The sequence below is a fragment of the Cucurbita moschata genome, unplaced genomic scaffold (assembly GCF_002738365.1).
Source record: "Cucurbita moschata cultivar Rifu unplaced genomic scaffold, Cmos_1.0 Cmo_Scf00003, whole genome shotgun sequence".
Taxonomy (NCBI): domain Eukaryota; kingdom Viridiplantae; phylum Streptophyta; class Magnoliopsida; order Cucurbitales; family Cucurbitaceae; genus Cucurbita; species Cucurbita moschata.
The window spans coordinates 723,450-742,523 of NW_019268519.1; the positions used below are offsets into that span (position 1 = coordinate 723,450).

The 19,074-nt window shown below is 37.7% G+C and overlaps 3 protein-coding genes across 4 annotated transcripts; all 3 read left to right on the plus strand.

Annotated features, from left to right (window-relative positions):
* Positions 1-96: 96 nt before the first annotated feature.
* Positions 97-6,784, plus strand: LOC111440903 (ATPase 11, plasma membrane-type-like). Its single transcript, XM_023077735.1, has 22 exons — positions 97-485; positions 1,201-1,308; positions 1,398-1,517; positions 1,611-1,709; positions 1,842-1,979; positions 2,127-2,261; positions 2,365-2,544; positions 2,831-3,037; positions 3,125-3,244; positions 3,352-3,471; positions 3,565-3,687; positions 3,789-3,893; positions 4,017-4,161; positions 4,248-4,412; positions 4,509-4,747; positions 4,912-4,944; positions 5,077-5,158; positions 5,476-5,636; positions 5,749-5,934; positions 6,031-6,213; positions 6,311-6,486; positions 6,574-6,784. The coding sequence occupies exons 2-22, from the start codon at positions 1,246-1,248 to the stop codon at positions 6,668-6,670; spliced, it is 2,877 nt and encodes a 958-aa protein (XP_022933503.1). The 5' UTR covers positions 97-485; positions 1,201-1,245; the 3' UTR covers positions 6,671-6,784.
* A 772-nt stretch (positions 6,785-7,556) lies between these two features.
* Positions 7,557-11,071, plus strand: LOC111433210 (LRR receptor-like serine/threonine-protein kinase FEI 1). Its single transcript, XM_023070183.1, has 13 exons — positions 7,557-7,919; positions 8,002-8,137; positions 8,243-8,314; positions 8,390-8,461; positions 8,545-8,616; positions 8,741-8,812; positions 8,927-8,998; positions 9,190-9,296; positions 9,395-9,568; positions 9,642-9,974; positions 10,067-10,318; positions 10,418-10,551; positions 10,649-11,071. Exons 1-13 carry the CDS (start codon positions 7,838-7,840, stop codon positions 10,871-10,873), a joined length of 1,803 nt encoding a protein of 600 aa, XP_022925951.1. The 5' UTR covers positions 7,557-7,837; the 3' UTR covers positions 10,874-11,071.
* Positions 11,072-11,813: 742 nt separating this feature from the next.
* On the plus strand, positions 11,814-16,577 carry LOC111441202 (protein NRT1/ PTR FAMILY 4.6-like). Of its 2 annotated transcripts, none has more exons than XM_023078172.1 (7): positions 11,814-12,437; positions 12,520-12,603; positions 13,230-13,775; positions 13,872-13,980; positions 14,152-14,369; positions 14,897-15,337; positions 15,414-16,577. In XM_023078172.1, exons 3-7 carry the CDS (start codon positions 13,734-13,736, stop codon positions 16,416-16,418), a joined length of 1,815 nt encoding a protein of 604 aa, XP_022933940.1. In that variant the 5' UTR covers positions 11,814-12,437; positions 12,520-12,603; positions 13,230-13,733; the 3' UTR covers positions 16,419-16,577. The 2 variants fall into 2 exon arrangements, with proteins under 2 accessions (XP_022933940.1, XP_022933938.1); XM_023078170.1 differs by having other exon boundaries at positions 11,815-12,437; positions 13,230-13,778.
* Positions 16,578-19,074: the final 2,497 nt, after the last annotated feature.

Below are 19,074 nucleotides of genomic sequence, written 5' to 3' on the forward strand. Positions count from 1 at the left end.
AGTTGCAAAGTATGATAAATGTGAAAATGAAAATTTAAATTTAATTATTTTTTATTTTTATCTTTAACTGCTTAATTAATTTCATAGCAATGCATTGATAGGTTCTCTTCCTGCCTCACTCTCACAACTCTCTACCTCCTTCAACCCTCTCTGTCTCTCCCCTCGTCTTCTCCATCCTCTTCCATTCCGGCTCTCTGGAAACCGAACAGCCACAACCAGCAAAAGAACTCCCAGTCGCGCGCCTTTACTTTACTGAAACTCTCATTCAACAGATGCTCAGTGCCTGATTCGACTGTTCATCATTTTCGGTGAGAGATTACGTGGAGTTCCTGCAATTGAATTTTGAAAAAGACCAGACCAGAGTGTTCGATCGGTGATACCAGACGGAATCGAAGACAGCTCTGTCTTTCTCACTAACGCTACTGCAGATCAATCTCTGGCATTGGCATTGGGATTGGCATTTGAGTCGCTCATAGCAGCGCTGGGTAATTTCTTCCTTTTCGATTTCTTGTCTAGGGCTTCAACTCTCCAATGTTATTAGTCCTGAGTTTCATTCCGTAAAGATCATCTTCTTTTCGTGTTTTATTGTTATTTGCCTTATTTATTTAAATTGTTTTGTTATAAATTTTCAAATTAAATTTTAATCCAGAAATGAGCAAGGGTAACTGATTAAGTCGGTAACGTTTTTTTTTGCAAAACCTCTCGTCGAACTAAAATAATAATAAAAAAAAAATGTAAAAATAAATAGGTTAGAATATATTATTTATATATTTAAATTGGCCAAAACAAATTGATCTGCCGTTAATTTTAACTAGTTCATATTCATTTAGAAATTAAAGTGAATTCAATTATGCCTTCCAAAAAAGCTGATTTTAATTTTCTCAATTCTAATAATTTTAATAATTTTTTTATAAAAAAATTAAAATACCACTTGGATAGAAAAATAAAAATAAAAAACAAAAAACAGAATGGACTTGTAAAGGCATTTTTTTCTCTCTAAAACGCTGGCAAAGGTTTGAAGTTTTGAATTATTCATCAAATGGTATTTAATGGGGGCTTTATTATTATTTTAATTTTTAACTTACTGACTTATTGCTACTCTAAACGCTGTATGTAGTTGCTCTGTGATTCTGGGAAGGTGGTGTGGGCTCCTCATTTTTCTTTGAAGTTTTTGGTGATCATTTTATGTTTTGTGGGCAGAGTATATTAGAGATTCTGCAGTAAACGTTTAAATTTCAAAGGAAAATGGATGAAAAGGGCGAGAAGCCTGAGGTTTTGGAAGCTGTATTGAAGGAAACTGTGGACTTGGTAATAGATCTGAACAAATTATTTGCCTTTGCTTGTTACTATGTGGGAGTAGTTCCCTTGTGCTCAGTTTCAAAAACATGTGAATGCAGGAAAATATACCCATTGAGGAGGTTTTTGATAATTTGAGATGTGGCAAAGAGGGTCTTACCACAGCGGCTGCTGAGGCACGGCTTGTTATTTTTGGTCTCAACAAGCTTGAGGAGAAGAAGGTAATCAATGTTTCACCTGTAATGTTAACCATCTTGTTATGTAGTAATTAAATTGCTAATCTTGTTTTGCTTTTCATTCTGAAAATTTTACAGGAAAGTAAATTCTTGAAGTTTTTGGGGTTTATGTGGAATCCCCTCTCATGGGTAATGGAAGCTGCTGCTATTATGGCCATTGCACTCGCAAATGGTGGAGTAAGTGCTCAGCTCTGTGGTTCATGTTGTCATTTCTCTCAGTATATCTCATCTTAGTATATTTTGGGTAAATTGTTGAATGTTACCTCAAGTCGTTCCTGTATAAAGATCACATAAAGCATTTTTGCGCAGGGAAAGCCTCCTGACTGGCAAGATTTTGTTGGTATTATCGCACTGTTGCTTATCAACTCAACAATTAGTTTTATTGAGGAAAACAATGCCGGAAACGCTGCAGCTGCACTAATGGCTAGTTTAGCTCCCCAAGCCAAGGTACTACACTTAGCTAATTCCTTCATTATTTTGAGTGATAGTACAATTATATCTGCAAGTAATTGCTTCTACTTTTTCTCCTCCTCTTTAGACAAGGTGGTATATGTCTGATTTCATTTTGTTTTTTATGATGTACGTTGATAAAAGATTCTTCGGGATGGAAGGTGGAGTGAGCAAGATGCTGCGGTTTTAGTTCCTGGTGATATTATAAGCATCAAACTTGGGGACATAATTCCAGCTGATGCTCGTCTTCTTGAGGGAGATCCATTGAAAATTGATCAGGTGAGATCATGTTTGCTGAGTTAATGTATATACTTCTTTCATTTTGTTATTATTTTCCCAAAAAAGCTCTGAAGTTTTCTGAATTCTGCTTCGAATTTTGCAGTCTGCTCTTACAGGTGAATCTCTTCCTGTTACAAAAGGTCCTGGCGATGGCATATACTCTGGTTCTACTTGCAAACAAGGCGAGATTGAAGCGGTTGTCATTGCCACTGGTGTTCATACTTTCTTTGGCAAGGCTGCTCACCTTGTTGACACCACCAATCAAGTGGGTCACTTCCAAAAGGTAAGAAGGCTTTTGGTAAATTATATTCTACATCGATTTTTTTATTATTGAATGAGCGTACGGTGAGAAGTCATCTTTAGAACAAAAATTCAACGCAGTCTCATTATCTTTTTATGTTGAAAGCTTATTTGGTAGGATTGAGAACATAAACAACAGGGAACTGACCAGTATTTTTTTTATACAGTATAACACGATTTGTATTATATTTTAAAATGTATTTTGAGAATTTTTTTAAAATACACCCAAACCAACCCCAATTTTCCTTTTCCCTTTTCCTGCCATGCAGGTCTTAACTGCAATAGGTAACTTCTGCATATGTTCAATTGCTGTGGGGATGATTACAGAAATTATTGTCATGTACCCAATTCAAGATCGGGAATATCGTCCTGGAATTGACAATCTTCTTGTGCTTCTGATTGGAGGAATTCCAATTGCCATGCCCACAGTCCTCTCTGTGACAATGGCTATTGGCTCTCATAGGTTATCTCAGCAGGTTTGCTAGGATTCCAAGATTACCTGTCAGAGTGCATTTCAGCTATAAAAAAAAGAATGATTCAGATATTGTAATAATTACTTGTAGGGTGCTATCACAAAGAGGATGACTGCCATCGAAGAGATGGCAGGTATGGATGTGCTTTGCAGTGACAAGACTGGAACACTGACATTAAACAAGCTAACTGTTGACAAAAATCTTGTTGAGGTCAGTAAGGAAATGTAGCTTTGTTCAGCTTATTTACTTGCATATCCTTTAACCTACTAGCATTAAGATAGTCTTATTAAATGGAATATCTGACTTGTAAATGTTAGGTTTTTGTTAAAGGAGTGGATGTGGATACTGTGGTTCTAATGGCTGCCCGGGCATCAAGAACAGAGAACCAAGATGCTATTGATACTGCTATTGTTGGGATGCTTGCTGATCCAAAAGAGGTTTCACTGACTTGTACATGTTTTGTTGCAGGAATTCATATTATATGTAACTACTGAGTACAATATGTTCATCTATTTTTTTCTTTCTAAAAGGCTCGTGCTGGTATTCAAGAAGTACACTTCCTTCCATTTAACCCTACTGATAAGCGGACTGCATTGACTTACTTAGATCATGAGGGTAAAATGCATAAAGTCAGCAAAGGTGCACCAGAGCAGGTATTGCCATTTTAGGTTGTATTGATGTGTTTTTCCTCCTGAAATGAAAAAAATGATTAGACTAACTCACAATACTGTTTGTCTGTTGATTATGATCCTAGATTCTGAACCTTGCATACAATAGGTTGGAGATTGAGCGCAAAGTTCATGCTGTGATTGAAAGGTTCGCAGAACGAGGTTTACGCTCACTTGCTGTGGCATACCAGGTAATGCATTTCTATGTTTTACTTTATTATTGTGATCAACAACATAATGTAGTATCTCAATCGATGAATGTTCCTTGTAATTAATATTATTTTTTTGCCGGTTTTGTTGTCATTTATACACAGGAAGTTCCAGATGGTAGAAGGGAAAGTGCCGGAGGTCCATGGCAGTTTATTGGCCTTCTGCCACTTTTCGACCCACCAAGGCATGACAGTGCAGAGACAATAAGGAGGGCCTTAAATCTTGGAGTGAATGTGAAGATGATTACTGGTACTTATTTTCTGTTAGTGTAAAGAAAGTACTCAATATAATGATTCTGACCTTCTGCCACTGCTTTGATCCTCTTTCCTTTTCAGGTGACCAGTTGGCCATAGGAAAGGAAACAGGACGACGCTTAGGGATGGGAACCAACATGTATCCCTCATCTGCATTATTGGGTCAGAACAAGGACGAGTCAATTGCTGCTTTACCAGTTGATGAACTGATAGAAAAAGCTGATGGCTTTGCTGGTGTTTTTCCTGGTATATTTTCTATCTCCCAGTGAGTTTTCCTTCTTTTCTAGGATATAGAGTTCTTTAAGTCAAATGCTCTTATTGACTGAGATCTGTTTGATCCAGAGCACAAATATGAGATTGTAAAGCGCCTGCAGGCGAGGAAACATATCTGTGGGATGACTGGGGATGGAGTAAATGATGCTCCAGCCCTTAAAAAGGCTGACATAGGCATAGCTGTCGCCGATGCTACTGATGCTGCTCGTAGTGCTTCAGACATAGTCCTCACAGAGCCTGGTCTGAGTGTTATCATTAGTGCTGTCTTGACCAGCCGAGCAATCTTTCAGAGGATGAAAAATTACACTGTAAGCAGATCATTTCATATCTCATGGTTTGGTGTGCTCCATCCTCGCTTCGAAAATTATTATTGATATTGCTCCAACTTTACTTCTTCGAACGACACTTCCACAAATTTTGCAAGTATTTGCTGTATTGTGATGATATACTTACTGAATTTCTGTATGTGCAGATATATGCAGTTTCAATCACTATTCGTATAGTGGTAAGTAAATGGTGGTTGTTTTATATGCAAATTCCTGGCATCTCTATATTCTTTTTGTTAATTCATTCATTCAAGTATTATTTGATGTCATGATCTTAAATTGTTTTCATCTTTTATGTTGGTTGTCCACAGCTTGGTTTCATGTTGCTGGCTCTTGTATGGAAATTTGACTTCCCACCTTTTATGGTGCTCATCATTGCCATTCTCAATGATGGTTTGTACTTCTACTATTTTTTTTATCAAAAATTTATTGCCATTAGTAGTATATACACGATAGAACTTGCCACTGAGCGAGTCTATACTTATATTTAGGCAATAAACACTGCAAGTTGCCAATCAACTTTACTTCTTGTTAAGATTTGTGAAATTATCAATTTCATTCAAGGCTATAAATATTAATTGTTGCCGCTTCTGGTTAAAATACAAATTTCTTAAAAGGTAATTGACTTGTTGCAGAGCAATGTTTGAAGTTCTTATTTCTTTGGCAACTGAGAAGATTATTTTTATTAATTGTTGAAACTGTCATAATAGGTACAATAATGACGATATCGAAGGATAGAGTGAGACCATCTCCGTTGCCTGATAGCTGGAAGCTGGGTGAAATTTTTACCACTGGCATTATACTTGGTGGCTACTTGGCAATGATGACTGTGATCTTCTTTTGGGCAGCCTATAAAACAGACTTCTTTCCAGTAAGACGGTTGCATCTGTTCATGATCTCTTAGTTCTATTGGCTGTCAAAAAGTAGTGTTTTCTTGTCGGTTATTTTTATTAGATTGCTCCGCTGATTGGCTCATTTTTCAGCGAGTGTTTGGGGTAGCAACTCTCGAGAAAACTGCTCACGATGACATTAGGAAACTTGCCTCAGCAGTGTATCTGCAAGTAAGCACTATAAGTCAGGCTCTCATATTTGTTACACGTTCGCGAGGTTGGTCATATGTGGAACGCCCTGGGTTATTATTGGTTGCAGCTTTTCTGGTTGCGCAGCTGGTCAGTGGACTGCCATTAAACTTTAGTACAGGTTTTTATATCATCTATCTCAAGGTTCTGTGTTGTACTGATCCGGGGACTCTTCCTCATGGACAGATTGCTACATTAATTGCGGTTTATGCAAACTGGAGCTTTGCTGCCATTGAAGGAATTGGATGGGGTTGGGCTGGTGTTATCTGGCTGTACAACATTATCTTTTACATCCCACTTGATATCATAAAATTCATCATACGATATGCTTTGAGTGGGAGAGCTTGGGATCTTGTTATTGAACAAAGGGTATCTCTCTCTCTCTCTCTCTCTCTCTCTCTCTCTCCTGAGTTACAGAGATGTTTCTATCAACTGTGTCGTGATCGAGTCATTTCTTGGCATGTAGATTGCCTTTACGAGGCAAAAGGATTTCGGGAAGGAACAACGGGAGCTACAATGGGCTCATGCACAAAGAACATTACATGGATTGCAAACACCCGATGCGAAGTTCCACGACCGAACTCACTTCACCGAGCTCAATCAGATGGCTGAAGAAGCCAAAAGGAGAGCTGAAATTGCAAGGTAATATATTTGTTAGGACGGAAGTGCTTGGCTTGTGCAATCAATGTGCTTCCTTTCTGAGTTTTCTTGTTGGGGTGTTTGTTTCAGGTTGAGGGAGCTCCACACCCTGAAAGGCCACGTTGAATCAGTGGTGAGGATGAAAGGACTGGACATAGACACAATTCAGCAAGCTTACACAGTGTGACAAAACCCTCAATTCCATCTCACTGTAAATTATGGCAACTGTTTTGGTTCTGAAACAGAAAACTATTGCATTAGTATAACGAGTTTTCTTTTTAATATTCCATTTGGGTCCTAATCTCTGTTTGAACAAATATCTAAGTCATCCTCCCCCACACCTTAGGAAAACGTTGCTGTCACGTAATTGGAAAACAAATTTATTATGCAACTGTTGGAATAGCTGCACATCAAAATGAGATAATAATATGGATAAAGCCGTGGGATCTCACATCGATGGAAGAGGGGAATGAAGTATTTCTTATAAGGGTGTCAAAACCTCTCCTTAATAGAAGCGGTTTAAAATCATGAGACTGACGGACAATATCTACCCGTGGTGGATTTGAGCGGCTCACTACTTTTTCAGGACTACAAAGTCTTTACAATGCTATGATATCGTTCCTTTCTTGTAGACTATTATTTAACACATGGCAAAGTAGAAACGTTGAAAAATATAATAAAATATCTATAACCTTCAAATTTAGGACAATATACTTAAGTTTACTAAATAGATTAATTTGTTTGTTTAAATTAGATGTTAAATATGTTGTTTCATGTAAAATTTGCGTTAATATTTGTTTATAATATCATTATATGGAAAATTGGGCTGCAGGGACTAAGACCACAAGGGTTTTGGGAGGAAGAGTTGGGCTGGGCTGGGCTGAACCTCGAGCCGAAGGACAAAAATGTTCAAATTGTGTTTATTTTCTTATCCTTAATCATTTTTTTAAATTATGAATTTCATTTTTCTTGGAGAAAAGATAATTTAAATTGATACCTGTAATGGAAAATTTGAAACAAATAACTGGGTTGGCTAAAAGAGGTTACCAATGATTATGGAGCAGTGGAGAGAGATGAATTTTGAATCTCAAGACTTTTTTTTGAATTTCAGCTTACGACAAACGGCTATTGCACGATTCCCCATGCCCATTCAAAAATCTGTCCTCCTTCCTCATCTATATTGTCAGAACATAAAACCCTCTCACCTTATTCGCTTTCAATCCTTCTTCTCAACCATTTTTTGAAACGGATTCTTTCCCTGAGATGAATGAGCTCCGGTGACTCTCTTCTACAGCAACAGATTCCTAATCCCTAGATTCGATTTCTGGAAGGGGTTTCAAACTATTAATCCGAAATGGGTCTTTCCATCTGGGCCTTCTCCGCGATTTTAGCAGCAACCCTTTTCAGCCACTGCTCCTTTTCGCTCACTGAAGATGGTAAACCCTACGTTTCTTGCATTTCTGTTCATTTCTGTTCATTTTTTCTTTTGGGTGTCGATTCACTTTGTTTGTGTCTCAGGTTTGACATTGTTGGAAATCAAAACTACTTTGAATGACACTAAGAACGTCCTCGCTAATTGGAGCCCTTCAGATGAATCTCCCTGCAAATGGACTGGCATTTCTTGCCATCCCCAGGACTCTCGTGTTAGCTCAATGTATGTTCTTCACAGTTCACAACCCTTTAGCTTCATTTTCTTGATACCCATCTTTTGAACATTCGTTTTGAAATCTTTGGCCATGTTCGTTTGTGGGTTTTCCAGTAATCTACCGTTCATGCAACTAGCAGGGACTATATCTCCCAGCATTGGTAAACTTAGTAGATTGCAGAGACTGTAAGCATCTCTACAACCACCTTCTTTCTCTACTATGTTAATTACTTGATTCTGTGCTTTCTTATGTGAAATCAGGGCTCTCCACCAGAACGGATTACATGGATATATTCCCAATGAACTTGCCAATTGTTCTGAACTTAGAGCCATGTGAGTAATTATTGCCTATTCTGTTTATGTGCTTCCTGCAAGTATTATTGATATTCATGATATTATACATCATTTTGCTTCAGCTACCTGAGGGCTAACTATCTCCAAGGTGGGATTCCATCAAATATTGGAAACCTTTCTTACCTCACCATACTGTGAGTCTTCATCTTTCTCCCACTTTCTTGGATGATTCTGTGGCTCTGTGATGTCTTAATTAACATCTTTTTATGATGTCAATTACAACTCTGGCACTCAGTTCTTATCACTGGTTAATTGTAGTGATTTATCAAGCAATTCCCTTAAGGGAAGTATACCATCATCAATTGGTCGTCTCACAAACTTACGCAATCTGTAAGTTGTAAGCATTATAGCTACATTTTTTGTTGACTTTTCATGCCTGTAATTCACATTACTGAAGATAATATATCCTTTGTTGTGTTTCTTACAAGTTATAACTTATAATAGGAATTTGTCTACCAACTTTTTCTTTGGAGAAATCCCAGATATTGGAGTTCTAAGCACCTTTGGGAATAACTCGTAAGTTCTTGTAAACTATCATGGCCCGGTCCTGGGTATGATCATGGGTAGAATTTAGAACTATGACTGTCCCATTGCAAGTTGGTAGTGTCATGATGATGCCAACATCAAGAGAAACATGTCGTTTCTTTGTTAGTTTCAACTTCAAATCTTCTTTTATCTTGAGATGGTTTCATCCCTTGATGTGCCAGGTTCTTTGGTAATCAAGATCTTTGTGGTCGGCAAGTGAACAAGCCGTGTCGGACCTCACTGGGGTTTCCTGCTGTTTTACCACATGCTGGAAGTGATCAAGCTGCAGGCAATCTCTTTACACCTTAATGACGTTATTATTTAGCTCTTGACCTTGTTTGCTTCGATAGAATGACTAAATGACTGATTCTGCATTTTGTTTTATAGTTCCTGTGAAACGATCCTCTCATTACATCAAAGGACTGTTAATTGGTGCAATATCGACAGCAGGGTTCGTGTTGGTCATACTTCTTGTACTCATGTGGACTCGTTTGGTATCCAAGAAAGAAAGAACTGCAAAGAGTTACTTGGAAGTTAAGAAGCAAAATACTCGCGAATCAAGTGAGTTACATTCCCATAGTGAATTCCTCTTCAAACACATGTTGCAATTGACAACCTTCACAATTCAATGTAGGTGCAAAGCTCATTACATTCCATGGTGATCTACCGTACCCGACGTGTGAGATCATAGAAAAGCTGGAGGCCCTTAAAGAAACAAATATTGTTGGCTCAGGAGGGCTCGGCACCGTGTATCGGATGGTCATGAATGATCGTGAAGCGTTTGCTGTAAAGAAAATTGATAGGAGTCAAGATGGTTCAGATCAAGTAATTGAAAGAGAATTGGAGATCTTGGGAAGCATTAAACACATAAATTTAGTGACACTGCGTGGTTATTGCAGGCTCCCTTCTTCAAAGCTTCTTATATATGACTATCTCGCAGCTGGTAGCTTGGATGATTTCTTACATGGTATCATTTTTCATAGACAATATCACCAATTTTGAAGTTGTAATATCTCAAGAGTATGCAACTCTTCATACTCGTGTTTTCATTATTTACAGAATATGGACCCGAAAGGTCTTTGGATTGGAGTGCTCGGTTAAACATAGCGCTCGGCTCCGCTCGAGGACTGGCATACTTGCACCATGATTGCTGTCCAAAGATTGTGCACTGCAACATAAAATCCAGCAACATTCTTCTCGACAAGAACTTAGAGGCGCATGTATCCGACTTTGGTCTCGCAAAGCTTTCGGTTGATGGGGATTCCCATGTCACAACTGTTGTTGCTGGCACATTTGGTTATTTGTCTCCAGGTCCAATTCCCCTTACTTCCTCTTGATATTAGCTACAATAATGATTCAACTTAGATTCAGAAGATTAAGCTCAGTAGTGTTTAATACTTTCTTGAGCAGAATACTTGCAAAGTGGCATAGGAACTGAGAAGTCTGATGTTTATAGCTTTGGAGTTCTGTTGCTGGAGCTTGTAACAGGGAAGAGACCCAGTGATCCATTTTTCTCAAAAAGGGGCTTAAATGTTGTTGGTTGGGTAAGCCAAATAGTCTCTACACAGCTCAACTTCTTGCATGTTTTTTTTTACTATGTTTAAACAACGCATTGAATGGAATATGATTCATGACTATTAGTTGAACACACTCCGGGGAGAAGACCAATTGGAGAACATAGTGGATAATAGGTGCAAGAATGCAGATGTCGAAACTGTAGAAGTGATTCTTGAAATAGCAGCAAGGTGCACCAATGGCAACCCGGCTATGCGGCCTACAATGAACCAAGTTCTGCAGCTGCTAGAGCGAGAGGTAATGTCGCCCTACCCGAGCGATTACTCCGAGTCTCACTCGGATTATTCGTGACCAACTGTAAGTTACTTCGAGGTTTGAGGTGTCTTGTTCACAGTTTGTGCAACATGTTAAGAAACAGCTGCTGCCTGCATATTGTATTCACTTTGTGTTAAGAATCTCAACACAAGAACATGTAAGTTTCAGTAGTACATTCATGACACTTCCCTCTGATTTTGGGTTCTCTGCACAAAATCTTGCTTCTCCTTACGTTTTTACAAAACTCGGGTACGAAAATTTGAACATCGATTTAAAAAGAATAAAAGTATGTAAACTACTCCTTAACCGGCTTATATCGGCGAACTTTGCTTTTTAAGAGGTAAGAATCCACTAAGAACGAGCAATTTAAGGTTTTTGAGATATACATCCTAGTCATTATGGATGTATTTGCCCAACTAAGCATTCGCAGATGTATTTTTGGGTATACCTTTAGCATTTCGTCCAAGAGAGAGTGGTTTGGACCTAGTCACTACAACTCCCTTCGTGAGAAGACATCCCATATCTAGAAGTAACAAGGCTATATCGATGAGTTCTTTAAAGAAATCCTTTTAATTGGCTAGAATCCTTTATCTTTTTGGCATGGTGGGCCCCAACGAGAGCAAAAATTTTAAAATGGAGTTCTCTCGAGAATGAATTTTGAGAAGGTAAAATAGAAATTAATATGATAAAATATGAGACCATCTCTTTCGTGTTAGTATTGGTTTATACTTTCAAAGCGGAAGAAAAAAAAGTTACTCCCACAAAATCGAACGTAAACTTTTTTTAAAATTTAGTTCGTCTACTTTCAATAAATTTTAAAAAAGTTATCACTCCAATGTTATATTTAACAGATTTTTATAAAATTAAATTCCAACCAAAAATAATTTATAAGATTTATTGAATTATTTAAATTAAATAAGAAGTATTGGTAGCATTTTTATTAGAGCAATGATGAGTTGAAATAGTAAACCCAACTCACTTTGTTCTTGATATTGCAATAAACATAGAGGCCCATGTGAGTAAAAGACGATCAGATAAGGCGAAGCACTAAGCTTTGAAACTTGTACGAGTGCGACCGACCCATATGGATTAAGAAAGGCTTACCAAGTTGCATTTGCATGGGAATGGCGGAATGGGATTGGGAATGGTAAGTGCACCGCCCTTTTATCTGCTGCTGATTGAATCTTCACGTACAAACTCACAGGTACCAGAACTTGAGGTTGGGGTCCATTTCCCTCTGGGTCTGCGGATTATTGGCCACTGAGTATGGAGTTGCGTGGGAGACATTAAATTCCACGTTCGTGAGGGCCAACAATGTCCATTGTTTGTGTGTGTCCTGTCCTCAGAAAGATGACCTACGCCCCCCGGCAACCATCAAAGGCAAGGATCCTTACACTCTCATTTCCACCCCCATCTGAAGACCCAACCATTTAGGAAAAGTAACCATCGATAAGGATTGAAGTCCGATACAAGACGGCAAAACGATGGACCCCGCCTCTTTGCCCTTTTTGTGTTTGAAGATATTCCGAAGTGGGTTTTTGCCCTTTTCCATTGCCGACCCCTGGGTGCGGGTGCTGAGCCCTCTACACCCGAAAAAAAGGTAGGTCCTCCAATTCAATTTGCATCTCTAATCAATCCCCATTGTTCCCTCGTTCTCATCTTAATCTTTTTGGTGGAATTAGGGATATGACCAACGTTGGTGGAATGGAGAAAGATCAGGATATTATATCTACTGCTATCTTTGAAAGGAGACAAAAACCAAAATCGTAAGTGTTTACGTTCAAAGGTGGTTATTATCATACCATTGAAAATATGTGAGGAGGGTTGTTTTTACTAACCAAAGTCATATCATAGCATATTTTTTTTTAATCTTTAGTCATATAGGTAGAATCTTTGAGTGTTAAAAGTGATGTGCTCGATAGCCAACATAGATGAATGAATGTATATAAGTGAGGACAATCATCTTCATTATTAAAAACTCAAATCAAAACTAAGAGAGCTTATGTTAAAAGAGGTCGATTCCATACTCTTGTGGAAGTATGTATACGGTTTGTGGAAGAATGACATTATGTTCCGATGAAGAAGAATTGACCATCACAGATGAATGAATGTATATAAGTGAGGATAATCATCTTATAAGATCTTTCGGACGAAACTCAACCAAAACCATAAAAGGAGTCGATTCCTAACTCTTGTGGAAGTATGTAGAGGGTTAGTTGCCCCTAATAACCTCTCCCATTTTTTTCTCAACACCTGAACATTATCTATCTCTTACTCAGCATATTCCTATTCCTTTTCCAACATGTCTATTCACTATTCTTATTCTAATGGCTTCTATACCAATAACGTACTTTTCATATTGATGTGAGATGTTTTTGAATTTCGTTTTAAGGATTATAAATGAGAATGGCTGATTCTACCACTGGTTTGTATGGAGTAGAAGCAAGTGATCACCTAATTTGGCCTACCAAATGGGCAGAATTGTTACTTCCCTTTCAGTTCTGACGGTGATGTATAGCTTTTCAATTTCAACTGAATTAATGGCAGTCGTATGTCTACATTAACTAATCTTTACTCCCTACTGTAAAAGTTGAACCATCAAACTGCAGCGAGAATCCGATGGCGATGAGCATTTCCTCGTCTTTGATATGATATTTGGCACCACTAGCTTTGTAGATTTGTGGTGAAAAGGCAGGGGAAGAAAGAAAGGAGTTGTCATTTTCGAAAGAGTCTAGATTTTTCTTTTCTGGATGGACCATCGTGTTGTGAGTCTATAAATACAGCCACCCCATTTTACTTCACAACCAATTCGAATAGAGAGTTCTGGATCAACTGTTCATTAAAATTTGAGAGCTAAAGCTGTCCATTTCCGTACCTTCCAATTGAAGAAAAAAGAATGTCTTCCATTACTGTGACTCCATCAGAAGCTCAAAAACATGTGGTGGGATCACAGTTTAATTTAATTTCCTTCAAGTTGTATGCATTTTGCTTTGTTTTATCCATAACTCAACTCCCTTTATCCTTCATTTTCTAGGAAGAAACTCCAGAGCTGAACATTTGGGAAGAAGACTATGTCGATTGGAGGAAGAGACCTGCTGTAAAAGGACGCCATGGGGGCATGCTGGCTGCCTCCTTTGTATTGGGTCAGTATATAAGAAGATTGCTTTTGATTCTTATGAGAAAGTTTTGTACTTTCATGAAATTGTCAATACATTTAAAAGGAAAATGAAGTTGCTAGTGACTACTTTTTCTTCTTCTTCTTATTGTCCTCATTAATGGTGGCTGATTCGATCTTATGAACTGCATTACACCAGCTGTTGAAGTATTGGAGAATCTAGCATTCCTGGCCAATGCAAGTAATCTTGTTCTGTATCTGTCCAAGTTCATGCACTATTCTCCCTCTGGTTCTGCCAACATCGTCACCAATTTTATGGGCACAGCTTTCCTCCTTGCTCTCCTTGGTGGCTTTCTCGCTGATGCTTTCTTCACCACTTATTCTATCTTCTTATTAAGTGCTGCAATAGAATCCTTGGTGAGTTTCTTACAATATGATTGCACATGGGTCGTTGAATATATTGTTTCATAACAAAGCTTCATCTGCATGCCCATCTGTCCAAAGAATATGTACATCCGCTCCTCGATTCACAGACATAGATGTTTTGCTTTGAAAACCAATTATAAAACAAAACATTTTCATATATGACAAGTAAAACATGTGAATCGAACGGTCGATGAGCGAGTGTTAAAAGAATATGAACAAAAGATTTGATTCACCGTAAGCTACAAGTTTAAGATTTTGAGTTGGTATTTCAGTGAGCCATATCGTAAATTCTAGAGTTTATTAGTGGAGCATTTTCCACGAATGGTTGAGATTTCAGCGACGGATCCAAAACGGCATAAGAGAACAGGAAAATATGTGAATCATTCATGTGTTTTTGGTCCCACATCTGGTTCTGTACAGTTTTTTTTTTTTGTCTTGTTAATGGGCGGATTTCCATTTTGGGAAAGAAAACTGTATAATATGATGTGTTGAAGGTGGTATAAACATGTGGCGTGCAGGGTCTGCTGATTCTCACACTCCAAGCTCATGTACCATATCTGAAGCCACCAACTTGCGTTTCAAATCAACTTGGGAGTCCATGCCATAAAGTTGGAGGTGGGAAAGCGGTGATGTTATTTGCAGGGCTTTACTTGGTGGCGCTTGGAGTTGGAGGGATCAAAGGGTCGCTTCCTCCTCATGGCGCTGAGCAGTTCGATGAGACCACTTTTGAAGGAAGAAACAAAAGATCTGCTTTCTTCAATTACTTCATCTTCTGCCTTTCCTGTGGAGCTTTAATTGCTGTTACTTTGGTGGTTTGGATGGAAGATAACAAAGGCTGGCAGTGGGGTTTTGGAATCTCTACTCTTACAATACTGGTTTCCATCCCCATTTTCTTGCTTGGTTCGCCTACTTACAGAATCAAAACTCCTGCAGGAAGCCCAATCACAACCATTTTTAAGGTACTTAACCTCTTCTAGCTAATTACTTGAGTGGGTTTGAAAGGGCTATGAATTGTTTGACTTCTTTTTCCAACAGGTTTTAGCTTCAGCTGCGTTCAACAATAGGAAGGCAAAGAGCTCTAACAACGTTGTGATAAGCATATCCACAAGTTCAGTCTCTTCAGACAGTGTCAGAGACGTTGATGAACAGACCCCAATTACTCCAATTCCAACGCAAAACTTGGAGTTCCTCAACAGAGCAGCAATGAATAACCCAAACCATCCAGAACTAAAGTGCACACTCAAACAGGTAGAAGAAGCCAAGGTGGTGCTAAAAATCTTCCCCATTTTCGCCTCCACCATAATGCTCAACTGCTGCCTCGCTCAGCTCTCCACATTCTCAGTGCAACAAGCAGCCACCATGAACACCAAACTCGGCTCCCTAAAAGTCCCCCCTGCTTCCCTCCCTGTTTTCCCAGTCATCTTCATCATGATCCTCGCCCCAACTTACAACCACGCCATTGTCCCAATAGCAAGAAAACTAACCAAATCCGAAATGGGGATAACCCACTTGCAGAGAATTGGAACAGGGCTGGTTCTGTCTATAGTGGCAATGGCGGTGGCAGCATTGGTGGAAACGAAGAGAAAAAACGTGGCCTTGAAAACCCACATGTTGGATTCTTCGGAGCCTCTGCCAATCTCTTTCCTTTGGGTGGCTTTGCAGTACTTGTTCTTGGGGTCTGCGGATTTGTTCTCGCTGGCAGGTATGATGGAGTTTTTCTTCACAGAGGCGCCAATGAGTATGCGATCTCTGGCCACTGCGCTGTCATGGGCGTCGTTGGCTATGGGGTATTACTTTAGCTCCGTGTTGGTGAGCGTAATCAATGGGGTGACGAAGGCTTGTCGGCTGACGCCATGGCTGTATGGGAGAAGCTTAAATCATTATCATTTGGAGAGGTTTTATTGGCTGATGTGCATACTGAGTGGGCTGAATTTCTTGCAGTATCTGTTCTGGGCCAATCGGTATACGTACAGATCCAAGATTGCAGGAGAGCAGCCGCCTTTCAAGGAACAACAACACAAGTCAGATTTAGTTGTTTGACCCTTTGTTTCTCATTTCATGTTAATCAATCAAAATTCAGATGGCTCTTCCCACATTTCTCAACCCATGCAATACACCTTCCATGATTATTCAATCCGAATAAATATAAAAATATCCGATAAGTTATGAACTAAGTTGACTATTATAATAGTAATTTATCTCTACGATATCAACATCCTTGAACTTATTTAAATTTTGTAGCCTTGCTATTGTTTCGGATAGTTTAGCTCATTTAAGCTTGTCTTAGTCATAGGGTTTATATCATTTAGCTCCTCCGAGCTCATTTCAATATGCAAGTTTATATTAAATAACTCGCCTAAGCTTATCTCAATATTTGGATTCTCATCAAATGGCTCGTATGAACTTGTCTCCATATTTGAGTTCACAATGATAGTTCCTCCGAGCTTAATTCTATTACGCTCTTATATAATCTCAAACACAGTGGAGCATACCATATTATGTAATTTATATTATTTATAGCACCGACCCTAAAAGAATCACATATTATATACATGCTGGGGAGACCTTGCAACCACAAGGACACCATCCTACAATAATCCCATTATACATATATGTCTAGAATGACCTTGCAATATTAGGACACGACACTACATACTATAACAATTATATCATATACATATAAGGAGTGACCTTGACACTATTAAAACACGACGTTACGAGAATCACATCATATACATGTAAAGAATGACTTCCAACCCGGTGTTTGTCTAACCCGGAATGTCCTTGCACTAAATAAATTTTATGTACTCTTAGTAAATAAATATAATAATAAGTAATAATAAATGTTTAGATATTAACTGGTTTTCTTATCTTCCACGTTCCACCTATCAAAAGTCATGCGTACAGCTCAGAATATGACGTCAAAAATTACGTCAACCTTACCTAATTTAATAAGAATATTACAAGACCAAATTTTAAAATTCATTGATTTTCTTTTGAATATTCTATGCGTGTTTGATAATTATTTTTAATTTAATTTTCCGTTCTTTAAAATAAAGTTACATATGTTCAACCGTATTTTTTTTTTGTTTTATTACTTATTAAAAATATTTAAAAAAATGAACTAAAATTTTATTTTTGATTTTGGAATTTGACTAGGAATTAAATATTTTTGTAAAAAGGCATGGGCACTAATTGGTTGTGTTTATTTTGCAAGCATTTTAGGTTCATTTGAACGGTTTGACTAAATCGTGTCTCGAGTATTGAAGCGTTGTTTGATTCTTGCACGAACAATTGCAAACTAGGCGACTTAACCCCCAATGCAGCCTCTGACAAGACTAAATCAAGGAGTCGAAACTAAGTGAACTATTGAACACGGTACCAATCGAGGTAAGGTACACATTACTCCGTCCTTCGATTTATTCTACCATGTCAATTATGACTTTGGCAATAAGACATCAAGGAAATAGAAGAGACTCGTTCACTAAACTCAACACTAGTTTAGTCTAAGCATTAACATAAGCATTGAGGCGTATGGAGCGCATCACTACATTAGTGCACAAACCTTCTTGCAAGTCTATTAACTATACAACTAGATACCTAGACACGAAACAGGTGTAGACAAATCAACGTTATATTTGTTCCGTAAACGTAAGGTTGAAACCTACGTAAAATTAGCTTATAAGTATTTTATCGAAGTTTGGGAGCTCAAAATGCACAACCCTCCAAAGTTATTGTGTTATGTGGCATATAGAGAAGACTTAGGAACTAGTTTTGAGAATATGGAACCATAAATATGTTTAGCAGATTCCTAGGAATTACATGGACATTCATTCCTAGGAATGATCGAATTTTCTGTCCTTGTCGTTCCTAAGAAAATGATAATTGAATTTTCTTGCCACATCCAATGTAACTTTCACGTATTAATTTCATGAAAGACTTCTTCCTATTAGTCTTTTTTCGAATTTCAAAATTGTTAATAAAAGTAGAAAGGTATATTGAATCAGACAACTCGAACAAACTTAACTCGAATTATAAGAGATGAGTTGAGTTAATTTTCTGAAACCGGATAGATTCGATTTGAATTTTGGATTGACCCGAACAAACCAAAATCTTATAATATACATTAAAGCAACTTGTATAATCATTGGTCTACCAATAAATAAAATATTTTTATAATAATTTTTTTTCGTTAAACTAATTATTTTTTATTGTTTTTGAATTTCAACATCTATCATTATATTTTCGTTACTTTTAAATACTTTTAGAGTAATCAATTGCTGAAGGACGTTGTTTAGTTGTCTTTAATTCTGTGTCAATGTTGTACTATGTTAGGATGTTGATGAAGAATTTGTTTGTTTGAATTATTATAAATTGATTTGAGTGTGTTTGTGAATTTTTAATATATTTTATTTAAAATTATACTAAATAAGAATTAATTTGCTTTTTTTTTTTAACAATCCAACCCCAACTCGAAGGTAGAAGATTAGGTTATAAAATATTTCGGGTTGGGTTGAGTTCCCAATCCAATCATCTTTGATCTAAAAATTTCCTCAACCCAACTCGACTCAACCCATGTACACTCCTAATTAAAAGATGTGATTGAGATGACTCCTAATTAGACCCATTCATATTAAAGAAAATTCTAAGTTAAAATTAGAAAAAAGGTTTTTTCTTTTTTTTTTTTTTTTTTTTA

Bases quoted from the DNA above. Each gene is read 5' to 3' on its own strand.
- LOC111440903 (XM_023077735.1), top strand. From the start codon at position 1,246: ATGGATGAAAAGGGCGAGAAGCCTGAGGTTTTGGAAGCTGTATTGAAG. The intron at 4,413-4,508 runs GTATATTTTCTA...TGTTTGATCCAG, and splicing joins CTTTGCTGGTGTTTTTCCTG to AGCACAAATATGAGATTGTA. The intron at 4,748-4,911 runs GTAAGCAGATCA...CTGTATGTGCAG, and splicing joins AGAGGATGAAAAATTACACT to ATATATGCAGTTTCAATCAC.
- LOC111433210 (XM_023070183.1), top strand. From the start codon at position 7,838: ATGGGTCTTTCCATCTGGGCCTTCTCCGCGATTTTAGCAGCAACCCTT. The intron at 9,297-9,394 runs GCAATCTCTTTA...TTTGTTTTATAG, and splicing joins TGGAAGTGATCAAGCTGCAG to TTCCTGTGAAACGATCCTCT. The intron at 9,975-10,066 runs GTATCATTTTTC...CATTATTTACAG, and splicing joins CTTGGATGATTTCTTACATG to AATATGGACCCGAAAGGTCT.
- LOC111441202 (XM_023078170.1), top strand. From the start codon at position 13,734: ATGTCTTCCATTACTGTGACTCCATCAGAAGCTCAAAAACATGTG. The intron at 14,370-14,896 runs GTGAGTTTCTTA...TGTGGCGTGCAG, and splicing joins GTGCTGCAATAGAATCCTTG to GGTCTGCTGATTCTCACACT. The intron at 15,338-15,413 runs GTACTTAACCTC...TTTTTCCAACAG, and splicing joins CAATCACAACCATTTTTAAG to GTTTTAGCTTCAGCTGCGTT.